This window comes from Brachionichthys hirsutus, chromosome 3, assembly GCF_040956055.1.
Source record: "Brachionichthys hirsutus isolate HB-005 chromosome 3, CSIRO-AGI_Bhir_v1, whole genome shotgun sequence".
NCBI classification, from domain to species: Eukaryota; Metazoa; Chordata; class Actinopteri; order Lophiiformes; family Brachionichthyidae; genus Brachionichthys; species Brachionichthys hirsutus.
In genome coordinates, this window is record NC_090899.1 from 15,771,784 (window position 1) to 15,799,292 (window position 27,509).

At 51.6% G+C, this 27,509-nt stretch overlaps 2 protein-coding genes across 2 annotated transcripts in view; both read right to left on the bottom strand.

Moving 5' to 3' along the window:
- The window catches only part of cdk14 (cyclin dependent kinase 14), a 70,238-nt gene extending 55,555 nt beyond the window's left edge, over positions 1-14,683 (bottom strand). Inside the window, exons 1-2 of the mRNA XM_068756627.1 lie at positions 14,602-14,683; positions 13,690-13,721 (exon numbers count right to left, since the gene is read on the bottom strand). Of these exons, the coding sequence (XP_068612728.1) occupies positions 13,690-13,721; positions 14,602-14,683 (114 nt within the window). The remainder of the gene's footprint in view (positions 1-13,689; positions 13,722-14,601) is intronic.
- A 536-nt stretch (positions 14,684-15,219) lies between these two features.
- Positions 15,220-27,224, bottom strand: LOC137917794 (pituitary tumor-transforming gene 1 protein-interacting protein-like). The gene is made up of 4 exons (XM_068760529.1): positions 27,049-27,224; positions 20,980-21,045; positions 18,307-18,353; positions 15,220-16,289 (listed from the first exon to the last, which is right to left on the bottom strand). The coding sequence occupies exons 1-4, from the start codon at positions 27,222-27,224 to the stop codon at positions 16,240-16,242; spliced, it is 339 nt and encodes a 112-aa protein (XP_068616630.1). The 3' UTR covers positions 15,220-16,239.
- Positions 27,225-27,509: the final 285 nt, after the last annotated feature.

The window sequence follows — 27,509 nt, forward strand, 5'->3', positions numbered from 1 at the left end:
GTTGGCCTACCAGCCCCACCTGGGAGTAGAGGACGCCATCATTTACCTGCTGAACCGTGTGTACGCTCCTCTGGACCAGCCAGCTCTGTGAGGATCGTGTCTTTTGATTTCTCCAGTGCTTTTAACACCATCAGGCTGGCTCTACTGGGACAGAAGCTGACGGAGATGCTGGATTACTGATTACCTGACTGACAGACAGGGTGATCAGTAATACTGGGGCACCTCAGGGAACTGTTCTCTCTCCCTTCCACTTCATCCTCTACAACACAGACTTCAGCTATCGGTCAGAGTCCTGTCATCTTCAGAAGTTCTCTGATGACTCAACCATAGTTGGATGTATCAGCAGGGGGGAGGAGTCAGAGTACAGGGCTGCGGTTAGTGACTGTGAGTCAAATGGTGTGCGCTACCTCCACATAAAACCCTTTGTCATACAACAGTTTACCCCGACCCTTTAAAGCCAAAGGATGCAAAGCTTCTTCCCTTCCAAGAGGGGAGCTGTCTGAGACGCAGCATCCGCATACGCTGACACAGGGCGATGCCCCCCAGACCACCAGTGGACGGCTGTTTTGTCAACCTGAATCATTGGAATCAGTGTGTGGACGGTGCACTCCTTCAGTTGTCTGTCCCAGGCAGTCATTTTCGAGGTTTTTCCACACCTTTGGCACTCGAGACATTTGGCCTGCAAAGTCCGAATCAACGACATACATCTATGTGTATGTTCCTTAAGAACACATTTTATGTCTCAAGTGTGAAATAATTAATGAATATGAAAAGTGTCTATAAATAATCCTTTGATATGTAAAGCCAATCTAATTGTCTGTATTATAGGATAGGCTACATTAAGCATTGCTTCTGCCTATTCCTTTTTTGGTTGTACCGTAATTCCCGGTGTATAAGCCGCTACTTTTTTCCAATATTTTGAACCTTGCGGTTTATGCGACGACGCAGCAAATTTACGTATATTTTCCCACTTTCGTTACGAGCCGTGTTTCGTGAAGGCATATTTATTTTCGTTACGAAATTAGATGACGAGGCATTTGGCTACCTGAAGAGAGTCATAGTTACTCCCGCCGTTTACCCGCGCTTCATTGAATTTCTTCACTTTGACACTTTGACATTCAGAGCACTGGGCAGAAATCACATCGCGTCAACACCCCCCGTGGGCCTTCGCGATGCTTTGTTTTAATTAAACAGTCGGATTCCCGTGGTCCGAAACCAGTTCTAAGTCAGCTGCTAGGTGCCAGCCGAGGCGGCCCCCCGGGCGGGCGCCGTAGCTGGGGAGATCCGCGAGAAGGGCCCGGCGCGCGTCCAGAGTCCCCGCCGCCTGTCCGCCATCCGCTACGCGGCGTCGGACGCGCCGCCCCGCGGGGAAGGAACCCGCCCCTCGACCTCCCGGGCGTCCTCACCCCTGCCGCACCACGCTCCCGCGGACGGAGGATGAGGGGCACGGGGGCAAGGGGGGCGGGGAAACCCCGCCAGGCGGGCGCGCGCGCCGCGCAGCCTCCGACGGGCGGAGAGGGGAGGGCGACGGGGCGACTGCTCCCCCAGCCGCGGCTCGAGCCCAGCCCCGCTTCGCACCCCAGCCCGACCGACCCAGCCCTTAGAGCCAATCCTTATCCCGAAGTTACGGATCTGATTTGCCGACTTCCCTTATTCTAACATGCCAGAGGCTGTTCACCTTGGAGACCTGCTGCGGATATCGTTACGAGCCGTGTTCCGTTAAATATCATTTGTTTCAATGTACCGGTAGACCTGCAGTTTACAAATATGTGCGGCTTATTTTTGTACAAAATAAATATTTTTTTAAAATTCAGTGGGTGCGGCTTTTTCACAGGTGCGCATAATAGTCCAGCAATTACGGTAATGTATATTTAGTTTTGTTTAAGTTGTATTTTTTTTGTCTTAATCTGACAACCAAATTAAAACTCATATCATATCATATCATAACAACTCATATCATGGCTCAGGAAAGCCAATCCAGAAGCTCCAAAATATGTGCTAAAGAAAAATGTTTCTTCATCACAGCAGCCCCACCCATCTGTCCGCCCAACGAGCGCCACCTCAAGTTAAATTCTGCTTGACATAGACTCCATTTTCTTAATGACACTTACAAATATACAATACTTTGATAAAGCCTCAACTAAAATGAACCTCTGTAGTTTGACTTTGGTTCCATTCCACCTGAATCTGTGTTCTCCCCATGTCTGTTCTGTTCTCTCCAGGTTCTCCTGCTTCCTCCCGCCTCCAACTTGTGCATGTGCATGGAGAAATGGTTGCTCCGAATTGTCTATGGGAATGACTGTGAGCATAAATGGGTGTCAGTCTTTCTGTGCGGCTCTGCTCCACCGCCCGCCCAATGCCAGCTGACCCTAACCCAGGGGTGGGCAAACATTTTTACTCACGGGCCACCATGGGTTCTAAAATTTGACAGAGGGGCGGGGCCAGGAACCGATGTATGGAGTGTTTGTGTGAACTAATATAAATGACATGTAAAACACATTACATGGAAGGGTTTGGCCGTTTACAGGCAGCATTACAGGGAAAAGGTCAAATGAATGAGGTTTCTAATAACATTTTATTTATTGATATTATTTGGACAAGTTCGGCGGGCCATATTATAAAGCCTAACGGGCCGTATACGGTGGTTTAAAATGGAAGCGCCTACGAGCAGGTAAAGAGTCTTGTACCAGGAGCACAGCACGGACAAACGGGTGAATGCCAGGAAGTGCTTCCTGCCAGATACTCGTGTGAGTTCTGCTGTCAGAGTGTGACCTCCTCACACCATCACACTTCCCATGAACATAAAACGGAGAACGTCAGAGTCGTCTTGTCTGTTCTTCCTGGAATAAGGCTGCAGCTTTGTCTCATTCTCTGCTGGTTAGCAGGCGACAGCCAGCGTTGTGTCTGAGACGTGGCAGCAGTGACGCGCAGTCAGGGGAGGCAAGTGAGGCACAGCCTCACCTGCCATCATATAAAATCAGATAAAAATCATATAATATATAATATAACATCAGTGATATTATATTATATATTTTATGATTGTTTCATTTTTAATAATACAATTAGTGCGTCACGTGTTCTTATACTCAGCGGCATTAAAATACTGCAGAATGAGGCCGCATGTAATACGGCCTCCAGCCCATAGGAGACCCGTGAGTGATTCAGCGCACTCATCAGCTGATCCGCTCTCATCAGCTGATCCGCTCGTTCAGACGGGCTTGTAAACACGGAAGCGCTGGCTGTCTGGATGTCTGGACGTGAAGCAAGAACCCGTGTTTTCTGCTTTTCCTGCCTTCTTTTCTCAACTTCTGAAGATGTCTGGACTCGGATGGGATATTGCGACATGAAGAATTTACCGAGAAGCCTCCAAACACGAGCAGCGACCGCGCGTATTCATGGTCAAATTGAGGGACCGATTCGAGCAGAACCGCGGCGGACTGGGCCTGACAGAGTCCATTAGATGTGAACGAGTGTTCTGTAACGTTCTGGAGAACATGAGCTGCCAAATGAAGAACAGCTTTTCCTCCATCGCTGGCATATCTCTGCCGTTACGTTCTCTCTCTGTCTCTCTCTCTCAGCGCAGCCCCAGCTGGACACAGACACGCCCCCTCATCCACACACAGACGCGTCTCAGAACATGTGTTTAACAGTTAAACATCAGTTAAACTTTAACTGATCAACACACGCATCCACACACATTCAACGCTGCACACACACTGATACGCAGAGTTGAATAATTTCACGTCATATAATTTCATTAAATATTTTGTAGATACGCAGATTATGTGTGGTCTCCCCTTTTTGTCATAAACTGATGAGCCAGGTTTGTGACGATATGTAAAAAATGCTGGTACGAATCTTTAAACAAAACACGTTAAATGTTGCCAATCAAATGATGAACACGCTGTAGGTTCATTGATTAGTAGATCTGACTGCCTCACCAGACATGAACCTCACCGCACCGCAGTCTGACAGCAGCCATCTAACGCCTATTGTGTCTGCTGTTGCCTGGGCAACGACGGTCTCGTCCTTTCTACGTGTAAAGTGTGATACTTCTGGAGCTGGTCATGACTGAGGATGAACGCCAAGTCACATTAAGTCCTTCACAAGGACACCAAAGCTGAACAGCCCCGGGGGCTTTACTGCTAATCCTCACGGGTTCACTCGGAACCGAGGAGTATTTTAAAGACTTTAACATGCAATGTTTAAAAAATGATCCAGTAAAGAAATGGCTAAATACACTGCAGCATGTATGTCAGAGAGGAAGTGGCGGTGCACCCCTCCACAGACGAACAGCACTTGTTTGATGCTTCCTGTTTTGAGACGATACTTTAAGGCAGTGTTTCCCAACCAGTGTGCCGCGAGAGATCGTCTATTGTGCCGTGAGAAATTATCTATCATCGTCTAATGAACTTTGTCGGGTGTCTGTGCTGTGATAAAGTGTGCGTGCCGCCCGTAGATCGCTCTTCAGACTCACCTTTCAGGGGGGCAGAAACGGAGATAGTCATCACGACTCTCTCCGGATCAAACCCCCCCCCCCCACCTACGTTGTACATATTATGTGCCTTTTTAATTTATTGTTATTTTGCATCAATTGAGTAATTTAATATTAGTTTTATTTTTATTTGTATTGTTACATTTGTATTGTTAATTGTGGATGATTTATGTACGAAGGACTTTCAACGGAAACAAGACTGCAAGAGCTTTTTAGAAATGCTCCTCTTAGACAGGATGTTTGACTGTACTTGTACTGTAATACATGCTACTGTTTGACTGTACTTGTACTGTAATACATGCTACTGTGTGACTGTACTTGTACTGTAATACATGCTACTGTGTGACTGTACTTGTACTGTAATACATACTACTGTGTGACTGTACTTGTACTGTAATACATGCTACTGTTAACTGTACTTGTACTATAATACATGCTACTGTGTGACTGTACTTGTACTGTAATACATGCTACTGTTTGACTGTACTTGTACTGTAATACATGCTACTGTTTGACTGTACTTGTACTATAATACATGCTACTGTGTGACTGTACTTGTACTGTAATACATGCTACTGTTTGACTGTACTTGTACTGTAATGCATGCTACTGTTTGACTGTACTTGTACTGTAATACATGCTACTGTGTGACTGTACCTGTACTGTAATACATGCTACTGTGTGACTGTACTTGTACTGTAATACATGCTACTGTTAACTGTACTTGTACTGTAATACATGCTACTGTTTGACTGTACTTGTACGCTAACATTCTATCGAATAAATATATTCATCATCATCACTCCAGCGTTGTAGTGCGTTCTCCTTGCACTACAAAATAAGAGCGCACATTTCAAAATAAACGTCACGCAACTGCGCTGCTTTTAGACTGTGGCAGATAAAAAACACAGCATTTAAAGTAGATAAAAAATAGCATTGCCACAGCCAATATAAAGGAGTTTTTTTTTATCATGATGTACTCTTTCTGTAGTAGTACTGAACAAAAATGTTGAATGATGGACCAAACCAGTGACAGTAAGGGGGATAGGCGATGTATTTGCTTTAGGGTTTATCTGCCTCTTTTCAATGGCCTTTAACTCCAGAACGGAAAACGGCAGTTGACATATCGGGCAAAATGAGCGAAGAACGCCGGTACTGAGCGTATGGCCGGTACTGAGCGTATGGCCGGTACTGAGCTTATGGCCGGTACCAAACTTATGGCCGGTACTGGGCGTATGGCCGGTACTGAGCGTATGGCCGGTACTGAGCGTATGGCCGGTACTGAGCGTATGGCCGGTACTGAGCGTATGGCCGGTACTGAGCGTATGGCCGGTACTGAGCGTGTGGCCGGTACTGAGCGTATGGCCGGTACTGAGCGTATGGCCGGTACTGAGCTTATGGCCGGTACTGAGCTTATGGCCGGTACTGAGCGTATGGCCGGTACTGAGCTTATGGCCGGTACTGAGCGTATGGCCGGTACTGAGCTTATGGCCGGTACTGAGCTTATGGCCGGTACTGAGCGTATGGCCGGTACCAAACTTATGGCCGGTACTGGGCGTATGGCCGGTACTGAGCTTATGGCCGGTACTGAGCGTATGGCCGGTACTGAGCTTATGGCCGGTACTGAGCGTATGGCCGGTACTGAGCGTATGGCCGGTACTGAGCGTATGGCCGGTACCGAACTTATGGCCGGTACTGAGCGTATGGCCGGTACTGAGCGTATGGCCGGTACTGAGCGTATGGCCGGTACCAAACTTATGGCCGGTACTGAGCGTATGGCCGGTACTGAGCGTATGGCCGGTACTGAGCGTATGGCCGGTACTGAGCGTATGGCCGGTACCAAACTTATGGCCGGTACTGGGCGTATGGCCGGTACTGAGCTTATGGCCGGTACTGAGCGTATGGCCGGTACTGAGCTTATGGCCGGTACTGAGCGTATGGCCGGTACTGAGCGTATGGCCGGTACTGAGCGTATGGCCGGTACTGAGCGTATGGCCGGTACCGAACTTATGGCCGGTACTGAGCGTATGGCCGGTACTGAGCGTATGGCCGGTACTGAGCTTATGGCCGGTACTGGGCGTATGGCCGGTACTGAGCGTATGGCCGGTACCGAACTTATGGCCGGTACTGAGCTTATGGCCGGTACCAAACTTATGGCCGGTACTGAGCTTATGGCCGGTACCAAACTTATGGCCGGTACTGGGCGTATGGCCGGTACTGAGCTTATGGCCGGTACTGAGCGTATGGCCGGTACTGAGCTTATGGCCGGTACTGAGCGTATGGCCGGTACTGAGCGTATGGCCGGTACCGAACTTATGGCCGGTACTGAGCGTATGGCCGGTACTGAGCGTATGGCCGGTACCAAACTTATGGCCGGTACTGAGCGTATGGCCGGTACTGAGCTTATGGCCGGTACTGGGCGTATGGCCGGTACTGAGCGTATGGCCGGTACCGAACTTATGGCCGGTACTGAGCTTATGGCCGGTACCAAACTTATGGCCGGTACTGAGCGTATGGCCGGTACTGAGCGTATGGCCGGTACCGAACTTATGGCCGGTACTGAGCTTATGGCCGGTACTGAGCTTATGGCCGGTACCGAACTTATGGCCGGTACTGAGCTTATGGCCGGTACCGAACTTATGGCCGGTACTGAGCTTATGGCCGGTACCGAACTTATGGCCGGTACTGAGCGTATGGCCGGTACTGAGCTTATGGTCGGTACTGGGCGTGTGGCCGGTACTGAGCGTATGGCCGGTACTGGGCGTGTGGCCGGTACTGAGCGTATGGTCGGTACTGGGCGTGTGGCCGGTACTGAGCGTATGGCCGGTACTGGGCGTGTGGCCGGTACTGAGCGTGTGGCCGGTACTGAGCGTGTGGCCGGTACCGAGCGTATGGCCGGTACCGAACTTATGGCCGGTACTGAGCTTATGGCCGGTACTGAGCTTATGGCCGGTACTGAGCTTATGGCCGGTACTGAGCGTATGGCCGGTACTGAGCTTATGGCCGGTACTGGGCGTATGGCCGGTACTGGGCGTATGGCCGGTACTGAGCGTATGGCCGGTACCGAACTTATGGCCGGTACTGAGCTTATGGCCGGTACCAAACTTATGGCCGGTACTGAGCGTATGGCCGGTACTGAGCGTATGGCCGGTACTGAGCTTATGGCCGGTACTGAGCTTATGGCCGGTACTGAGCTTATGGCCGGTACTGAGCGTATGGCCGGTACTGAGCTTATGGCCGGTACCAAACTTATGGCCGGTACCAAACTTATGGCCGGTACTGGGCGTATGGCCGGTACTGAGCGTATGGCCGGTACTGAGCGTATGGCCGGTACTGAGCGTATGGCCGGTACTGAGCGTATGGCCGGTACTGAGCGTATGGCCGGTACTGAGCGTGTGGCCGGTACTGAGCGTATGGCCGGTACTGAGCGTATGGCCGGTACTGAGCTTATGGCCGGTACTGAGCTTATGGCCGGTACTGAGCGTATGGCCGGTACTGAGCTTATGGCCGGTACTGAGCGTATGGCCGGTACTGAGCTTATGGCCGGTACTGAGCTTATGGCCGGTACTGAGCGTATGGCCGGTACCAAACTTATGGCCGGTACTGGGCGTATGGCCGGTACTGAGCTTATGGCCGGTACTGAGCGTATGGCCGGTACTGAGCTTATGGCCGGTACTGAGCGTATGGCCGGTACTGAGCGTATGGCCGGTACTGAGCGTATGGCCGGTACCGAACTTATGGCCGGTACTGAGCGTATGGCCGGTACTGAGCGTATGGCCGGTACTGAGCGTATGGCCGGTACCAAACTTATGGCCGGTACTGAGCGTATGGCCGGTACTGAGCGTATGGCCGGTACTGAGCGTATGGCCGGTACTGAGCGTATGGCCGGTACCAAACTTATGGCCGGTACTGGGCGTATGGCCGGTACTGAGCTTATGGCCGGTACTGAGCGTATGGCCGGTACTGAGCTTATGGCCGGTACTGAGCGTATGGCCGGTACTGAGCGTATGGCCGGTACTGAGCGTATGGCCGGTACTGAGCGTATGGCCGGTACCGAACTTATGGCCGGTACTGAGCGTATGGCCGGTACTGAGCGTATGGCCGGTACTGAGCTTATGGCCGGTACTGGGCGTATGGCCGGTACTGAGCGTATGGCCGGTACCGAACTTATGGCCGGTACTGAGCTTATGGCCGGTACCAAACTTATGGCCGGTACTGAGCTTATGGCCGGTACCAAACTTATGGCCGGTACTGGGCGTATGGCCGGTACTGAGCTTATGGCCGGTACTGAGCGTATGGCCGGTACTGAGCTTATGGCCGGTACTGAGCGTATGGCCGGTACTGAGCGTATGGCCGGTACCGAACTTATGGCCGGTACTGAGCGTATGGCCGGTACTGAGCGTATGGCCGGTACCAAACTTATGGCCGGTACTGGGCGTATGGCCGGTACTGAGCGTATGGCCGGTACCGAACTTATGGCCGGTACTGAGCTTATGGCCGGTACCAAACTTATGGCCGGTACTGAGCGTATGGCCGGTACTGAGCGTATGGCCGGTACCGAACTTATGGCCGGTACTGAGCTTATGGCCGGTACTGAGCTTATGGCCGGTACCGAACTTATGGCCGGTACTGAGCTTATGGCCGGTACCGAACTTATGGCCGGTACTGAGCTTATGGCCGGTACCGAACTTATGGCCGGTACTGAGCGTATGGCCGGTACTGAGCTTATGGTCGGTACTGGGCGTGTGGCCGGTACTGAGCGTATGGCCGGTACTGGGCGTGTGGCCGGTACTGAGCGTATGGTCGGTACTGGGCGTGTGGCCGGTACTGAGCGTATGGCCGGTACTGGGCGTGTGGCCGGTACTGAGCGTGTGGCCGGTACCGAGCGTATGGCCGGTACCGAACTTATGGCCGGTACTGAGCTTATGGCCGGTACTGAGCTTATGGCCGGTACTGAGCTTATGGCCGGTACTGAGCGTATGGCCGGTACTGAGCTTATGGCCGGTACTGGGCGTATGGCCGGTACTGGGCGTATGGCCGGTACTGAGCGTATGGCCGGTACCGAACTTATGGCCGGTACTGAGCTTATGGCCGGTACCAAACTTATGGCCGGTACTGAGCGTATGGCCGGTACTGAGCGTATGGCCGGTACTGAGCTTATGGCCGGTACTGAGCTTATGGCCGGTACTGAGCGTATGGCCGGTACTGAGCTTATGGCCGGTACTGAGCTTATGGCCGGTACTGAGCTTATGGCCGGTACTGAGCTTATGGCCGGTACTGAGCTTATGGCCGGTACTGAGCGTATGGCCGGTACTGAGCTTATGGCCGGTACCAAACTTATGGCCGGTACTGAGCGTATGGCCGGTACTGAGCGTATGGCCGGTACTGAGCTTATGGCCGGTACTGAGCTTATGGCCGGTACTGAGCTTGTGGCCGGTACTGAATGAGTTCATATACATTTCGGCTATATTTTCATGAATACTGTGCTTGGACGCCAGCTGGTGCTTTCCTAAGTTGTTTGTACATGTTTTATCTTGCTTCGGTAAAGAAGCTTGAATCTCTGCTTCCTGAAGTCCACCCATTATTCCTGTCCTGAACAGCTGGGTATTCACATAATACTGCATTTTCACGTATTTAGTAGTGCACTCAAATTGACTCGGCTGAATATGGAATAAGATTCAGCAAACATATCCTTCCCTGCTGAGGAAGCGTTTCAGTCACATGATCATCTTCTTTTTTTTTTTTAATATCAGTATTCTTGTCCACATGATACATAATATAACATAGTAGTAAGACAACATATCCACATTAAGATTTTTAGGTTAAATTTTCCTATATAATGAAAAAATAAATCTTAATTACAGTGGCGGCACACCCAGGTATACATGACCCCTTATCCTTTTGGTTAGTTTTTACATTAAGAAGCCTTCTGCTGGTCGCCATCGTTTTATGAAGATGTGTAATTGCAGTCGTAGTAAGTTATTTTTTCCTTTTCGTAAAGTTCTTTCAGTTTTACTTTCCAAATGTTAAGCGACGGTGGTTCTGTCTTCATCCATGAAATTGTGATGCATTTCAGGGCTGCTGTAAAAAGTATGGTTCAAAGGTCGGTTGCAGGTCGTCCTAGCAGCCCTGGTGGAGTAATACCCAGAACAGCCACCGTCACATCCCTCGCTATTTCAAACTGAAGGATCCGGTTTATGGCAGTATACACCTCGTCCCAAAAATGTTGTATTTTAGGACATGACCAGAATATGTGTGTGTGATTAGGCACATCCGCGCCGCAGTTTCTCCAGCATAGACTTGGTATATTCGGTGGTATGACCTGTAGTGGGTCAGTGCACATCTTCTGTTCAATGCTTAACCATCTTGTATCAGCATCATTTTTTATATATGAAATCAGTGATTTTAGTTGTGCGGCCCAGAAGTAATATTTAAAGTTAGGAAGATCTAGTTGTGGGATTAATCTTGATTCCTATATGATACTTTATTAATCTGTCCCTTGGAGGGCAATTTGGTTTCCAGCAGTTTGAACTGCTGCTGGTCGCAGCGTGCGCATGCGCCCGGGCAATGCGGGTGAAGTGTCTCGCCTAAGGACACAATGACAGTGTACACACGCGCCTGAGCCGGGGATCGAACCGCCAACCTCTCGGTCAGAGGACGACCCTCTCAACCACCGCGCCACTGTCACCCCCACAGCGGGGCCTCCCTCTTCCTTAAATCCTTGGAGAGTTTTATATTTTATTCGAGGGCGCTTTCCTTGCCATATGAATTTTGAAATTATTTTATCTAATCCTTCAAATGTTGACTTGGGTATTTCGATTGGTAGCATTTGAAATAAATATAGGAGCCTGGGTAGGACATTCATGCGGACTGATTCTATACGGCCTAAGAGGGACAGGGGTAACGCAGACCAGCGATCCAAATCACTTTTTATTATATTAATTAGTCTACCATAATTTGTGTCAAACAGATTGTCTAATGAAAGAGGAATATTAATGCCCAAGTACTTTATGCCTTTTTTAGGCCAATGAAAGCCGCTTTGCCGTTTTAAATCCGGTGAGATGTTCCCCAAAACATCCATGGCCTCAGTCTTATCGACATTGATTTTATACCCTGAGTAATATGCATACGATGTTAACTTTTCAAGTAAGCATGGGACAGTCGTGGGTAGATCTGTCAAATATAAAAGGACGTCATCAGCATATAAGGATATTTTATGCAATTCATTGCCGATTAATACGCCTTTAATATTATCTTCATTTCTAATAAGTTGAGCTAACGGCTCAATACTTAAAGCAAAGAGCAAGGGTGACATTGGACAGCCTTGTCTGCAACCACGCTCTAATGTGAACCTTTCCGATCGGAACCCATTAACTCTCCTGGGGTGAAGAATAAATCGATCAAATGCCTTTTGGGCATCTAATGATAATACTGTAGTCATAATTTTACATTGTTTTTGACGGGAGATGATGTTAAGTAAGGTTATTTCCGTAGTGTCGTCCAGCAATGAATCCGGTCTGGTCCGGATGGATAATGCTACCTATAACATCATTCAATCGCTGCGCCAATATGGCGGTCAGGATTCGAACATCTCCATTCAGCATAGATAATGGCCTGTAATGATCCTTACCATCTTTATGTATTACCACTATTGTTGCTTCTGACCACGAAGTCGCCATTGTTTTTTTTTCTAGCGCATAGTGGTAAGCATTTAAAAGGAGTGGGGTAAGTTCCTCATGAAAACATTTATAGAATTCATTTATGAAGCCATCTGGACCAGGGCTTTTATTATTTTTAAGGGATGAAATGTTTTTTTTAATTTCCCAATTCTGAATTGGTTCATCCAGATCCGCAGCTACCACATCTGATAGCTCAGTGAGCTGTTTTAGATTCATCCGGACAAGTGTCTGTATCTAGATAAAGAGTTTTATAAAACTTTGCAAAGGCATCAGCTATTTCCTTGGGCTTAACTAAGAATTTGTTTCCAGATTTTAATTTATTTATGATCATCTTCTAATGAGCACATCCACTTTAAAACGTTTCTAAAATTAATTCAGTTTTTCAGTTTTTCCATTTTCTCGTTGACGACCTCAATCGTCTCGTCGACAGTCGCTTTATCCGCCTTGTGGTTCACGAGTGTTGCTGGAGACTATCCCAGCTGACTATGGACAAGAGGCGGGCTACACCCCGGACGCGTCACCAGCGTATCGCGCTGCTCTTCCATTTCCTGTAGTCGCTTATTCTGAGTAGGGTTGTGGAGGACTGGAGCCTATCCAAGCTGACTTTGGCTGAGAAGCAGGGTTCACCCTGGACAAGTAGCCGGTTCAGGAAGACATAGAAAGACAACAATCACATCCATATTCACACCGATATTTCATTTACAGTCACCAATTCACCTCTACCGGCTGTTCCTGGCAGAGGCTGGAGAGCCCGCAGAGTGGCCACAACCGAGTGCCGGTCCACAACCAAATACCGGTCCACAACCTATTACCGGTTCACAACCTATTACCGGTACACAACCGAGTACCGGCCCACAACCAAATACCGGTCCACAACCTATTACCGGTCCACAACCTATTACCGGTACACAACCGAGTACCGGCCCACAACCTATTACCGGTCCACAACCAAATACCGGTCCACAACCTATTACCGGTCCACAACCTATTACCGGTACACAACCGAGTACCGGCCCACAACCAAATACCGGTCCACAACCTATTACCGGTCCACAACCAAATACCAGTCCACAACTTATTACCGGTTCACAACCAAATACCGGTACACAACCGAGTACCGGTTCGTGAGGCTTTGTTAGTAGCCGCACAGACAGACCTACAGGTTCCGGTAACGCTGACCACTGCTGAAGACTGACCGGTACTTTAAGTCAAAGAGCAGCCAAGCAGGAACTCACTTGTCAAGGTAACTGCTTCATGAAGGTTTGATATGATATTCACTCATTGAGTACTCAGTGTGCGTACACTGTGCTACCATTGGAGGTGTTGCATTCACAGAGAGGACATGATGATGTGAGACTGGGAAGAAAGAACCACTCCATGTCCTGCATGTCACCTGCACCAGGAGGACTTGCATGAAACAATCACCTGCATGACCTTGAGTTGTTTCAGTGAATAAAGGGAATGCTTCGGCCCTGAAACGGGAACAGCGAGGTGCCAAAGTCGCTTTCCGCTTACCTCGTCAAAGCCGCTGTCATCTTTCTTGAATGCTGCGAAAAGAGAAGAAAAGGGAGCGTCAGATGAACTCTATCAACATCTTTTGAATGAATACGAAGGCGAACAGCAGAGATCACGAAAATATTGTTTTACAGGCGTGGGCAGGACACCGGTCAGCCCTGACGTATCGCTAGCGTTAGCATTGATAGCTTCATGCATCGTGTTTTTCTCTGCTCCTGCTCTGTCTCTCTAGCCGCTGGAGGAACCTCGTTGGCCTTTTGACCACAATTGAAGCATTTCATGCAAACGTGATGCAGCTCCGTCCACTGAGACCCGCTGGATCCAGGACCGAGACACCACAGCTGGATCCAGATGGTGCCTGTCCATCAGCACCCGTCCAATCAGATGAGAGGAAGGACAACCGACTGGGGGTGAGTCTCATCGTTTCTTATAAGATGCTGCATCCAGATATTTATTCTGGAGGCACAAAGGCCACTGACTGAGGCGTGTGTGTGTGTGTGTGTGTGTGTGTGTGTGTGTGTGTGTGGGTGGGTGTGGGCGTGTGTGTGTGTGTGTGTGTGTGTGTGGGTGTGTGCGTGTGTGTGTATGTGTGTGTGTGTGTGTGTATGTGTGTGCGTGTGTGCGTGTGCGTGGGTGTGGGTGTGTGCGTGTGTGTATGTGTGTGTGCGTGTGTGTGTATGTGTGTGTGCGTGCGCGTGTGTGTGTGTGCGCGCGTGTGTGTGTGTGTGCGTGTGTGTGTGTGCATGTGTGCATGTGTGTGTGTGTGCGTGTGTGTGTGTGTGTGTGCGTGTGTGTAACCCCCCCCCCCCCCCAGGCTGCTGCATCGGGACCCGGACCTGCTGGTACCGGGGTCTGCAGCAGCGCCCCCCCCCCCCCCCCCCCCCCCCAACGAGTGGAAACGGAGCGACTCACCGATGCTTCGGAAACTCTCGGACAAAGTTCTCCTCAACTTTTTCATTTTGCCAATTTTCTCGGCCGGCTGGGGGGCGGGCATCCGGTCACGGGAGGGGGGCATCAGGTCACCGGAGGGGGGCATCCGGTCACACATGGTCCCGCCGCGGGTCGGAGCGGACGGTTCTGGGCTCGCTCATCAGCCACAGCAGCAGCACAGGAAAAGCACCGGCACCGGGGTGGGGGCACCGGGGTGGGGGCACCGGCTGACAGCGACCCTCAACGCGGCTCCGGTTCTCCCTCCTCTCTCTCGCTGCTGGTCCGGAATCTAGATGTCATTTTTGGGATTCCCCCCCCCAGCCCCGCCCTGGAAGCGAGGATTGGTGGATTTTCGGAAAGCGCTTCGCTTCTATTCGTCCCTCGGACTGTCGGTCGGAACCAGCCCCCCCCCCCCCCGAGATTTAACACACACATTCTGTATCTTTGATGTTAGAGCACCACGTGTGGTTGGATCAGAGCTGTCCAGAACCAGCACCGCTGGAACGGAGACAAAATGTCTGCATGTTTTTATCATAAAACACGTTATAATGTTAAAGTAGAATCTCAATAACTGAAAAAGAAAAAGTAAAATATGTTTATTCAATCACATTTAATGTGAAAATATACAAACTCATAATTATGTACAAGATGTATCCATCGGGCTCCCATTTTCACGTTCCATCATTTAGGAAGTGTGAGCTCTATCTGACCGGTCCAGATTGTAATGGATTACTTCTGAGGCCCCGCCCCTGAATACTGTGAACCACAGCATGAATGTAAAAAGGCCCCTTTGACACCCCCTGGTTCGTTTTCTTGGGGATGAGATGCGCTGATGTCAGGTCTCAGAAAGGACTCGAACCTTGCTGAGGCCCCGCCCATGGGGGCGTTCCCCCCGGTGCCGCCCACATTGTTTACATACTTTCCGTGATGCTCATTGGCCTCGCGGAAGTGCATGAGGCAGTTCATCTGGCTTCTACAGCGCCATCTAGTGCTCATACTGTCACCAGCAAGAGCCCTTCAATCCACCAATCAGAGGCCGGCGCGTCCTGCAGCGCGCTGCATCAAGCCCCGGCCCGACCCGGAGGTTCCGACCCGACCCGGAGGTCCCGACCCGACCTGGAGGTCCCGGCCCGACCTGGAGGTCCCGACCCGACCAGGAGGTTCCGACCCGACCCGACCTGGAGGTCCCGACAGGAACGTCCGTCTGAAGCCGCAGCTTTAACATCACATTGACATTAAACTGGAGCACAGCCAACGATTGATGAGATCAATACAGAAAAGCTATTCTCAATACTGTTTTATATAAATGAACAAAGTCTCGATCGGATTTTAATCATGTCAGAGAGCGTTCGTAATACAATCATCATTTCACACGCCGCATTCAGCACAAAGCGCAAAGCCTGATTCACACACCTAAAAGCGACCAATCACAGCATGGCATTTTCAAACACGCAACAATTTGGCAGGAAGTTTTAAAACGCGCTTCGACATCCGACCAGCACGCGGCACCGCTTCCTCTCGGGCTGGTTCTGGTCTCAGATGGATCACTGCCGTGTCACTTCCTGCTCAAACGGCGTGCAGCGGGCGGGGCTCCCTGCCGGTCTCCCCCAGCGTCCCGCTTTACTCGTTCTCAAACTTGCTGTACGGATGGTCCTTGTCACCCATCAGACCTGCAGAGAGGAGACGGCTAAGCGGAAGGCGTGCTCTGGAGGGAGGGGCCCGACACTGGGGGGCATTCTGAGGCCCCCTAGTGGCAGACTGGTGCAGCCCGTATAACTCTTCATGTTGCTAAATGGCTATCGTTTCAGCGCTGGGAACCAGCGTGAACCCAGACTCCCACTCTCCATGTCAACCAGGCCAGTTAAAATAAAGACACATCCCAGAAACGTGAAGCAGTGACCTTCGACCCGAGGAACGCTGGCTGGAGTTCTGCCAGTTACTGCGTTGATTCAGGATTTACGACTCCGTCCACAAAGTCAGGACCATTCGACCTTTGGTTAGAACAACCGCTACGCTTTCCATGGGGCGTGTCGTCACAACATAAAGGAAAGCACTGGTGCAACTGGGAACGGCCCCTGTGAAGTCCTCTTCCTGCCCCTGTGAAGTCCTCTTCCTGCCCCTGTGAAGTCCTCTTCCTGCCCCTGTGAAGTCCTCTTCCTGCCCCTGTGAAGTCCTCTACCTGCCCCTGTGAAGTCCTCTACCTGCCCCTGTGAAGTCCTCTTCCTGTCCCTGTGAATCCTCTACCTGCCCCTGTGAAGTCCTCTACCTGCCCCTGTGAAGTCCTCTTCCTGTCCCTGTGAATCCTCTACCTGCCCCTGTGAAGTCCTCTACCTGCCCCTGTGAAGTCCTCTTCCTGCCCCTGTGAAGTCCTCTACCTGTCCCTGTGAAGTCCTCTTCCTGCGCCTGTGAAGTCCTCTACCTGTCCCTGTGAAGTCCTCTACCTGTCACTGTGAAGTCCTCTTCCTGCCCCTGTGAAGTCCTCTTCCTGTCCCTGTGAATCCTCTACCTGCCCCTGTGAAGTCCTCTACCTGCCCCTGTGAAGTCCTCTACCTGTCCCTGTGAAGTCCTCTACCTGCCCCTGTGAAGTCCTCTACCTGTCCCTGTGAAGTCCTCTACCTGCCCTGTGAAGTCCTCTTCCTGCCCCTGTGAAGTCCTCTACCTGTCCCTGTGAAGTCCTCTTCCTGCGCCTGTGAAGTCCTCTACCTGTCCCTGTGAAGTCCTCTACCTGTCCCTGTGAAGTCCTCTTCCTGCCCCTGTGAAGTCCTCTCCTGGCCCCTGTGAAGTCCTCTACCTGTCCCTGTGAAGTCCTCTACCTGCCCCCGTGAAGTCCTCTTCCTGCCCCTGTGAAGTCCTCTACCTGCCCCTGTGAAGTCCTCTTCCTGCCCCTGTGAAGTCCTCTACCTGCCCCTGTGAAGTCCTCTTCCTGTCCCTGTGAAATCCTCTGCCTGTCCCTGTGAAGTCCTCTACCTGTCCCTGTGAAGTCCTCTACCTGCCCCTGTGAAGTCCTCTACCTGCCCCTGTGAAGTCCTCTTCCTGCCCCTGTGAAGTCCTCGTCCTGCCCCTGTGAAGTCTTCTTCCTGCCCCTGTGAAGTCCTCTTCCTGCCCCTGTGAAGTCCTCTTCCTGCCCCTGTGAAGTCCTCTACCTGTCCCTGTGAAGTCCTCTACCGGCCCCTGTGAAGTCCTCTACCTGTCCCTGTGACGTCCTCTACCTGCCCCTGTGAAGTCCTCTTCCTGCCCCTGTGAAGTCCTCGTCCTGCCCCTGTGAAGTCTTCTTCCTGCCCCTGTGAAGTCCTCTGCCTGCCCCTGTGAAGTCCTCTGCCTGCCCCTGTGAAGTCCTCTTCCTGTCCCTGTGAAGTCCTCTACCTGTCCCTGTGAAGTCCTCTACCGGCCCCTGTGAAGTCCTCTACCTGCCCCTGTGAAGTCCTCTACCTGCCCCTGTGAAGTCCTCTACCTGCCCCTGTTAAGTCCTCTACCTGCCCCTGTGAAGTCCTCTCCCTGTCCCTGTGAAGTCCTCTACCTGCCCCTGTTAAGTCCTCTACCTGCCCCTGTGAAGTCCTCTTCCTGCATCATTCAATGCATCCGAGATGGAACCGCTAGCATCCAGCTAGCCGTGAAGCTACTGCCCTGCACCAGGACTCAAACCTGCACCATCGACCTGCCGTCTGGTTCCTGTGGGGTCATACGCACCGTACTTCCTGCGGATCTCATCTTGCTTTTCCTTTCTCTCCAGCTTCCTGTAGGAAAACAACAAAGGGGATCAGTCATTTACAGACGTAGCTCACATGCTAAAGGACAAAGGTACTGCTGCAGTTAAAAAACTACAAAGGAAGTATGTGCTGTGTGCATGGACTCCAAATGATCCTCAACCATTAACACATTCTGCTGATCACTAGCTGGATCTGACAAGGAGCACGAGGAGGACGAGGAGCACGAGGAGCACGAGGAGCACACGGAGCACGAGGAGCACACGGAGCACGAGGAGCACGAGGAGCACGAGGAGCACGAGGAGGACGAGGAGCACACGGAGCACGAGGAGCACGAGGAGCACACGGAGCACGAGGAGCACGAGGAGGACGAGGAGCACGAGGTGCACGAGGAGGACGAGGAGCACGAGGAGGACGAGGAGCACGAGGAGCACGAGGAGCACGAGGAGGACGAGGAGCACGAGGAGCACGAGGAGGACACGGAGCACGAGGAGCACGAGGAGCACACGGAGCACGAGGAGCACGAGGAGCACACGGAGCACGAGGAGCACGAGGAGCACACGGAGCACGAGGAGCACGAGGAGCACACGGAGCACACGGAGCACGAGGAGCACGAGGAGCACGAGGAGCACGAGGAGGACGAGGAGCACGAGGAGCACGAGGAGCACGAGAAGCACACGGAGCACGAGGAGCACGAGGAGCACACGGAGCACGAGGAGCACGAGGAGCACACGGAGCACGAGGAGCACGAGGAGCACGAGGAGGACGAGGAGCACGAGGTGCACGAGGAGGACGAGGAGCACGAGGTGCACGAGGAGGACGAGGAGCACGAGGAGGACGAGGTGCACGAGGAGCACGAGGAGCACGAGGAGGACGAGGAGCACGAGGAGCACGAGGAGGACGAGGAGGACGAGGAGCACGAGGAGCACACGGAGCACGAGGAGCACGAGGAGGACGAGGAGGACGAGGAGGACGAGGAGCACGAGGAGCACGAGGAGCACACGGAGCACGAGGAGCACGAGGAGGACAGGTATTCCATGGCAGCATCCTGCGGATGCTTTCAGGAAATGTTTGGAATGTTACCAGGAACGTGTTATTAAATGTTTAAACGTTGGTTCAGGAACACAACAGTCAACGGAGTCGAAATGTGTTCCTCAATATCTCGGTTGATTCTTGACCGATGTTTATGGAATTTAACACGGTCATGGTGGGGGGGGGGGGGGGGGGCTCTAACGTACCACTGTATTTAATCCAGATTGGATCTAGAATGGAGTCAGTAAAAACAATTACATTTTAACATGAAACCCATTTATGGAAGAACCTTCTGGTGCTGATCCAGATCACCATGTGGACGGTTCTCTCTCTCTCTCTGATGGCCGTCCACCATGAGCTTAGGTTCTGTCCAAGGTTTCTGCCTGTTAAAGGGAAGTTTTTCCTTGCCTCCGTCTCCAGAGTTCTTGCTCTTGTGGGTCTCGTTGGGTTCTGTCTTTCCCTGCTGACCCTGTAAAGTGCCTTGAGACGACTTCCTGATATGATCTGGCACTATATAAATAAAACTGAATTGAACGAGCTGCTTGGCGGAGGTCTGTGCGCTCAGAGTGCATTTCTAGTTAACTCCCAAAACCCCACGCTTGATTTAGAGGCCTTGTGAGAGAAAGTCCATCGTGTGCACTTAAATCAATAGTGCTCAGCCTGCATGGGCTCGCTCTCTGGGGGGCGTGTCTCCAGGCTGAGCCACGATGAGTCCGATCTACTCTGAAATGCCCCGCCCACAATGCCCCAGCACGGGTCACTGCGCCCTCTGACCGAGATGCGAGTCCCCCCCCCCCAAAGGGCGGATATTTCCCTCGGCTCTCGTGTTCCCAGCGCCGCAGCAACCAACTAGAGGCTGGACCCTCTACGGAGTCCAGGAAGAGGACAGCTTCCAGGTCTGGGGGCAGGGGCAACACCGGGTGGCATCACTCAGGAGCCAGCACGCTGCCTCTTTGTCGCCCACTCTATTTGTGAGCACTCTAGCAAGCAGCAGCCGCTCAGCTGGACAGCCCACTGGTGCTTTGGGACGGAAGCAGAGAACACAGAGCTCCTCCCTGTCCCAGAGAGGAGCTCCTACTCCGGGACAGGGAGGAGCTCCCCTCCGGGACAGGGAGGAGCTCCTACTCCGGGACAGGGAGGAGCTCCCCTCTGGGACAGGGAGGAGCTCCTCCCCTGGGACAGGGAGGAGCTCCACTCTGGGACAGGGAGGAGCTCCTACTCCGGGACAGGGAGGAGCTCCCCTCTGGGAAAGGGAGGAGCTCCTCCTCCGGGACAGGGAGGAGCTCCTACTCTGGGACAGGGATGAGCTCCACTCCGGGACAGGGAGGAGCTCCCCTCTGGGACAGGGAGGAGCTCCTCCTCTGGGACAGGGAGGAGCTCCTCCTCTGGGACAGGGAGGAGCTCCTCCTCTGGGACAGGGAGGCCTATCAGGGCTGCTTGGATCACAAATACAACAGGCCCTTTTGTTTTCAAGCCTAGATGGAATAACGACGGGCCAATCATCCAATGTTAGCGCTAGCTAGCTCGACTGACGCAGGATCTTTCGGTGAAGCCAGAGTGTGATGTTAGTGAAGCTGCTGTGTTTCAAAGCAAAGCCCGAAAACTCAGAAGCCGTTTGTTTTACCGCTCCTCTGAACGCTGTCTCATCTCTTCTCTCTTCCGGTTGAATCTCTCCTCGTCTCTGTCGGGCCTGAAGGCACAAACGGAGCATCAGAACCACGGAAATGCTCATCAAGATGTAGCAAATTACACGCAAGCAGATTCTGTCAGACGATACCAACTTAGAAGTTGCACTGATTCAAATTCTAATAACCGGCTTTATTTGATTCAGAACGTGTCGCCATCTTTGGAGACAAAGGGAAACTGATGTTTAAGGGTTGTCTGATATCCACCTATTTATCAACTTGGCAGAGTAGACTCCGCCTCGAAGAAGGCGGAGTCTACCCGAGTAGGTTCAGTTTGAGTGGAACGAAGGCAGAGTCTACCCGAGTAGGTTCAGTTTGAGTCGAAGAAGGCGGAGTCTACCCGAGTAGGTTATGTTTGAGTGGAACGAAGGCGGAGTCTACCCGAGTAGGGGCGGAGTCTCCCCGAGTAGGGGCGGAGTCTACATGAGTAGGTTATGTTTGAGTGGAAACGAAGGCGGAGTCTACCCGAGTAGGTTCAGTTTGAGTCGAAGAAGGCGGAGTCTACCCGAGTAGGTTCAGTTTGAGTGGAACGAAGGCGGAGTCTACCCGAGTAGGGGCGGAGTCTACATGAGTAGGTTATGTTTGAGTGGAACGAAGGCGGAGTCTACCCGAGTAGGTTCAGTTTGAGTGGAACGAAGGCGGAGTCTACATGAGTAGGTTCAGTTTGAGTCGAACGAAGGCGGAGTCTACCCGAGTAGGTTCAGTTTGAGTGGAACAAAGGCGGAGTCTACCCGAGTAGGTTCAGTTTGAGTCGAACGAAGGCGGAGTCTACCCGAGTAGGTTCAGTTTGAGTCTAACGAAGGCGGAGTCTACCCGAGTAGGTTCAGTTTGAGTCGAAGAAGGCGGAGTCTACCTGAGTAGGTTATGTTTGAGTGGAACGAAGGCGGAGTCTACCCGAGTAGGGGCGGAGTCTACATGAGTAGGTTATGTTTGAGTGGAAACGAAGGCGGAGTCTACCCGAGTAGGTTCAGTTTGAGTCGAAGAAGGCGGAGTCTACCCGAGTAGGTTATGTTTGAGTGGAACGAAGGCGGAGTTTACCCGAGTAGGTTCAGTTTGAGTGGAACAAAGGCGGAGTCTACCCGAGTAGGGGCGGAGTCTACATGAGTAGGTTATGTTTGAGTGGAACGAAGGCGGAGTCTACCCGAGTAGGTTCAGTTTGAGTGGAACGAAGGCGGAGTCTACATGAGTAGGTTCAGTTTGAGTCGAACGAAGGCGGAGTCTACCCGAGTAGGTTCAGTTTGAGTGGAACGAAGGCGGAGTCTACCCGAGTAGGTTCAGTTTGAATCGAACGAAGGCGGAGTCTACCCGAGTAGGTTCAGTTTGAGTCTAACGAAGGCGGAGTCTACCCGAGTAGGTTCAGTTTGAGTCGAAGAAGGCGGAGTCTACCCGAGTAGGTTATGTTTGAGTGGAACGAAGGCGGAGTCTACCCGAGTAGGGGCGGAGTCTACATGAGTAGGTTCAGTTTGAGTGGAACGAAGGCAGAGTCTACCCGAGTAGGTTCAGTTTGAGTCGAAGAAGGCGGAGTCTACCCGAGTAGGTTATGTTTGAGTGGAACGAAGGCGGAGTCTACCCGAGTAGGGGCGGAGTCTACATGAGTAGGTTATGTTTGAGTGGAAACGAAGGCGGAGTCTACCCGAGTAGGTTCAGTTTGAGTCGAAGAAGGCAGAGTCTACCCGAGTAGGTTATGTTTGAGTGGAACAAAGGCGGAGTTTACCCGAGTAGGTTCAGTTTGAGTGGAACGAAGGCGGAGTCTACCCGAGTAGGGGCGGAGTCTACATGAGTAGGTTATGTTTGAGTGGAACGAAGGCGGAGTCTACCCGAGTAGGTTCAGTTTGAGTGGAACGAAGGCAGAGTCTACATGAGTAGGTTCAGTTTGAGTCGAACGAAGGCGGAGTCTACCCGAGTAGGTTCAGTTTGAGTGGAACGAAGGCGGAGTCTACCAGAGTAAGTTCAGTTTGAGTCTAACGAAGGCGGAGTCTACTCGAGTAGGTTATGTTTGAGTGGAAACGAAGGCGGAGTCTACCCGAGTAGGTTCAGTTTGAATCGAAGAAGGCGGAGTCTACCCGAGTAGGTTATGTTCGAGTGGAACGAAGGCTGAGTCTACCCGAGTAGGTTCAGTTTGAGTGGAACGAAGGCGGAGTCTACCCGAGTAGGGGCGGAGTCTACATGAGTAGGTTCAGTTTGAGTGGAACGAAGGCGGAGTCTAACCGAGTAGGGGCAGAGTCTACATGAGTAGGTTATGTTTGAGTGGAACGAAGGCGGAGTCTACCCGAGTAGGTTCAGTTTGAGTGGAACGAAGGCGGAGTCTACATGAGTAGGTTCAGTTTGAGTCGAACGAAGGCGGAGTCTACCCGAGTAGGTTCAGTTTGAGTGGAACAAAGGTGGAGTCTACCCGAGTAGGTTCAGTTTGAGTGGAACAAAGGCGGAGTCTACCCGAGTAGGGGCGGAGTCTACATGAGTAGGTTCAGTTTGAGTGGAACGAAGGCGGAGTCTAACCGAGTAGGGGCAGAGTCTACATGAGTAGGTTATGTTTGAGTGGAACGAAGGCGGAGTCTACCCGAGTAGGTTCAGTTTGAGTGGAACGAAGGCGGAGTCTACCCAAGTAGGTTCAGTTTGAGTGGAACGAAGGCGGAGTCTACCCGAGTAGGGGCGGAGTCTACATGAGTAGGTTATGTTTGAGTGGAACGAAGGCGGAGTCTACCCGAGTAGGTTCAGTTTGAGTGGAACGAAGGCGGAGTCTACCCAAGTAGGTTCAGTTTGAGTGGAACGAAGGCGGAGTCTACCCGAGTAGGTTCAGTTTGAGTGGAACGAAGGCGGAGTCTACCCGAGTAGGGGCGGAGTCTACATGAGTAGGTTCAGTTTGAGTGGAACGAAGGCGGAGTCTACCCGAGTAGGTTATGTTTGAGTGGAACGAAGGCGGAGTCTACATGAGTAGGGGCGGAGTCTACATGAGTAGGTTATGTTTGAGTGGAATGAAGGCGGAGTCTACCCGAGTAGGTTCAGGTTGAGTCTAACGAAGGCGGAGTCTACCCGAGTAGGTTCAGTTTGAGTCTAACGAAGGCGGAGTCTACCCGAGTAGGTTATGTTTGAGTGGAACGAAGGCGGAGTCTACATGAGTAGGGGCGGAGTCTACATGAGTAGGTTATGTTTGAGTGGAATGAGGGCGGAGTCTACCCGAGTAGGTTCAGTTTGAGTCTAACGAAGGCGGAGTCTACATGAGTAGGTTCAGTTTGAGTCTAACAAAGGCGGAGTCTACATGAGTAGGTTCAGTTTGAGTGGAACGAAGGCGGAGTCTACCCGAGTAGGTTATGTTTGAGTGGAACGAAGGCGGAGTCTACATGAGTAGGTTATGTTTGAGTGGAATGAAGGCGGAGTCTACCCGAGTAGGTTCAGGTTGAGTCTAACGAAGGCGGAGTCTACCCGAGTAGGTTCAGTTTGAGTCTAACGAAGGCGGAGTCTACCCGAGTAGGTTCAGTTTGAGTCTAACGAAGGCGGAGTCTACCCGAGTAGGGGCGGAGTCTACATGAGTAGGTTCAGTTTGAGTGGAACGAAGGCGGAGTCTAACCGAGTAGGGGCAGAGTCTACATGAGTCGGTTATGTTTGAGTGGAACGAAGGCGGAGTCTACCCGAGTAGGTTCAGTTTGAGTCGAACGAAGGCGGAGTCTACCCAAGTAGGTTCAGTTTGAGTGGAACGAAGGCGGAGTCTACCCGAGTAGGGGCGGAGTCTACATGAGTAGGTTATGTTTGAGTGGAACGAAGGCGGAGTCTACCCGAGTAGGTTCAGTTTGAGTGGAACGAAGGCGGAGTCTACCCAAGTAGGTTCAGTTTGAGTGGAACGAAGGCGGAGTCTACCCGAGTAGGTTCAGTTTGAGTGGAACGAAGGCGGAGTCTACCCGAGTAGGGGCGGAGTCTACATGAGTAGGTTCAGTTTGAGTGGAACGAAGGCGGAGTCTACATGAGTAGGGGCGGAGTCTACATGAGTAGGTTATGTTTGAGTGGAATGAAGGCGGAGTCTACCCGAGTAGGTTCAGGTTGAGTCTAACGAAGGCGGAGTCTACCCGAGTAGGTTCAGTTTGAGTCTAACGAAGGCGGAGTCTACCCGAGTAGGTTATGTTTGAGTGGAACGAAGGCGGAGTCTACATGAGTAGGGGCGGAGTCTACATGAGTAGGTTATGTTTGAGTGGAATGAGGGCGGAGTCTACCCGAGTAGGTTCAGTTTGAGTCTAACGAAGGCGGAGTCTACATGAGTAGGTTCAGTTTGAGTCTAACGAAGGCGGAGTCTACATGAGTAGGTTCAGTTTGAGTGGAACGAAGGCGGAGTCTACCCGAGTAGGTTATGTTTGAGTGGAACGAAGGCGGAGTCTACATGAGTAGGGGCGGAGTCTACATGAGTAGGTTATGTTTGAGTGGAATGAAGGCGGAGTCTACCCGAGTAGGTTCAGGTTGAGTCTAACGAAGGCGGAGTCTACCCGAGTAGGTTCAGTTTGAGTCTAACGAAGGCGGAGTCTACCCGAGTAGGTTCAGTTTGAGTCTAACGAAGGCGGAGTCTACCCGAGTAGGTTCAGTTTGAGTCTAACGAAGGCGGAGTCTACCCGAGTAGGTTCAGTTTGAGTCTAACGAAGGCGGAGTCTACCCGAGTAGGTTCAGTTTGAGTCTAACGAAGGCGGAGTCTACCCGAGTAGGTTCAGTTTGAGTCTAACGAAGGCGGAGTCTACATGAGTAGGTTCAGTTTGAGTCTAACGAAGGCGGAGTCTACATGAGTAGGTTCAGTTTGAGTCTAACGAAGGCGGAGTCTACCCGAGTAGGTTCAGTTTGAGTCTAACGAAGGCGGAGTCTACCCGAGTAGGTTCAGTTTGAGTCTAACGAAGGCGGAGTCTACCCGAGTAGGTTCAGTTTGAGTCTAACGAAGGCGGAGTCTACCCGAGTAGGTTCAGTTTGAGTCTAACGAAGGCGGAGTCTACATGAGTAGGTTCAGTTTGAGTCTAACGAAGGCGGAGTCTACATGAGTAGGTTCAGTTTGAGTCTAACGAAGGCGGAGTCTACCCGAGTAGGTTCAGTTTGAGTCTAACGAAGGCGGAGTCTACCCGAGTAGGTTCAGTTTGAGTCTAACAAAGGCGGAGTCTACATGAGCTACACTGAGCTGAAGAGGAGGAGTAAAACCCGGGAAGACAGTTCCCCAGTCATTTCCGGGAATACTTTCCCAGTAATGATTTAGCTCCAGCGTCTTTACTAAGGACTCTTTCACAAGGCGTGTGGACACGGTGAGCATGAAAGCTCACAGACTTCACTAGCTTTCCTGTTTAGCAGCCATTTTCTCTGCTTGTTCTTTGAATGACGGGACTTCGTGTTCCTGCTGCAGCAAAGTGAAACCACAAGCTGGCATGTGGGGAAGAGAGGGGGTGAGAGAGAGAGTAGGAGAGAGGGGTGAGCGAGAGAGTAGGAAAGGGGGTGAGAGAGAGGAGAGAGAGAGGGAGAGAGGGAGAGAGAGAGTAGGAGACAGGGGTGAGCGAGAGAGAGTAGGAAAGGGGGTGAGCGAGAGAGAGAGTAGGAGAGGGGGTGAGAGAGAGGGGGAAAGAGATAGAGAGAGGAGAGAGGGAGAGAGAGAGAGAGCAGTAATGAAGGTATCTTCCAGTCAGACCCCATTTACAGATAATCCTAATTTTATAACGAAAAAGGGTAATTTATCTTGATCCAGTTGGTTCCCAGTTAATCCGCATTTCAAGTATTATGATACACTTCAAATATACACTACTGCTACTGTATTAGAATACAAACGTGTTTGTGGGCGTGTGGGAAAGGGCAATACAGCAGAGGGCGGGTTCATAAAGGTAAAATCCTAAAATGAAGATGGTGCCACCTGCTGGGGGTCGTGGAACGCAACACCCGCCTGAAACGAGGGACGACGGAGGAGGAAGAATATCTACGTGGGATAATGTGGCTGTGAAACGTTTGTCAGGAAGCGGTGTCCCTCAGGGCACCTGCTGGGGCCCTGATCTGCGCGGGGCTACCTTGCGTGGCGCGCCTTGCGGCAGCAGCAGCAGCAGCACCAGCAGCAGCACGCCGTGATGCCGATCAGGATGGACCCGGCCAGGACGCCCAGCAGGATGACCAGGGCCTCGAGGGTGACTGGAACACGCACGCGCACGCACACGCACACGCACACACACACGCACACACACACCATGTATGACAAACAGCACAGAACAAATGAGGTCTGGAGCTTCTGCTAATGCTAACGCTGCTACCTGAACTTGTGTGGCGATGGCGCCGCACTTCAAAGTCCAGTAAAGACAGAGAGACGTGACACAAGATTTAGGCAGGCGAGTACTACAAAGCAGTAATAAAATAGTTACAACCACTAAAGTTACATTTAAAAGTATTTTCACAGTCAAAGTAAACGAACGTGAAATAACAGAATGAATACGATGGCTTTGGTAGTTTAATTCCAGGCGCCGCCACTAACACCGCC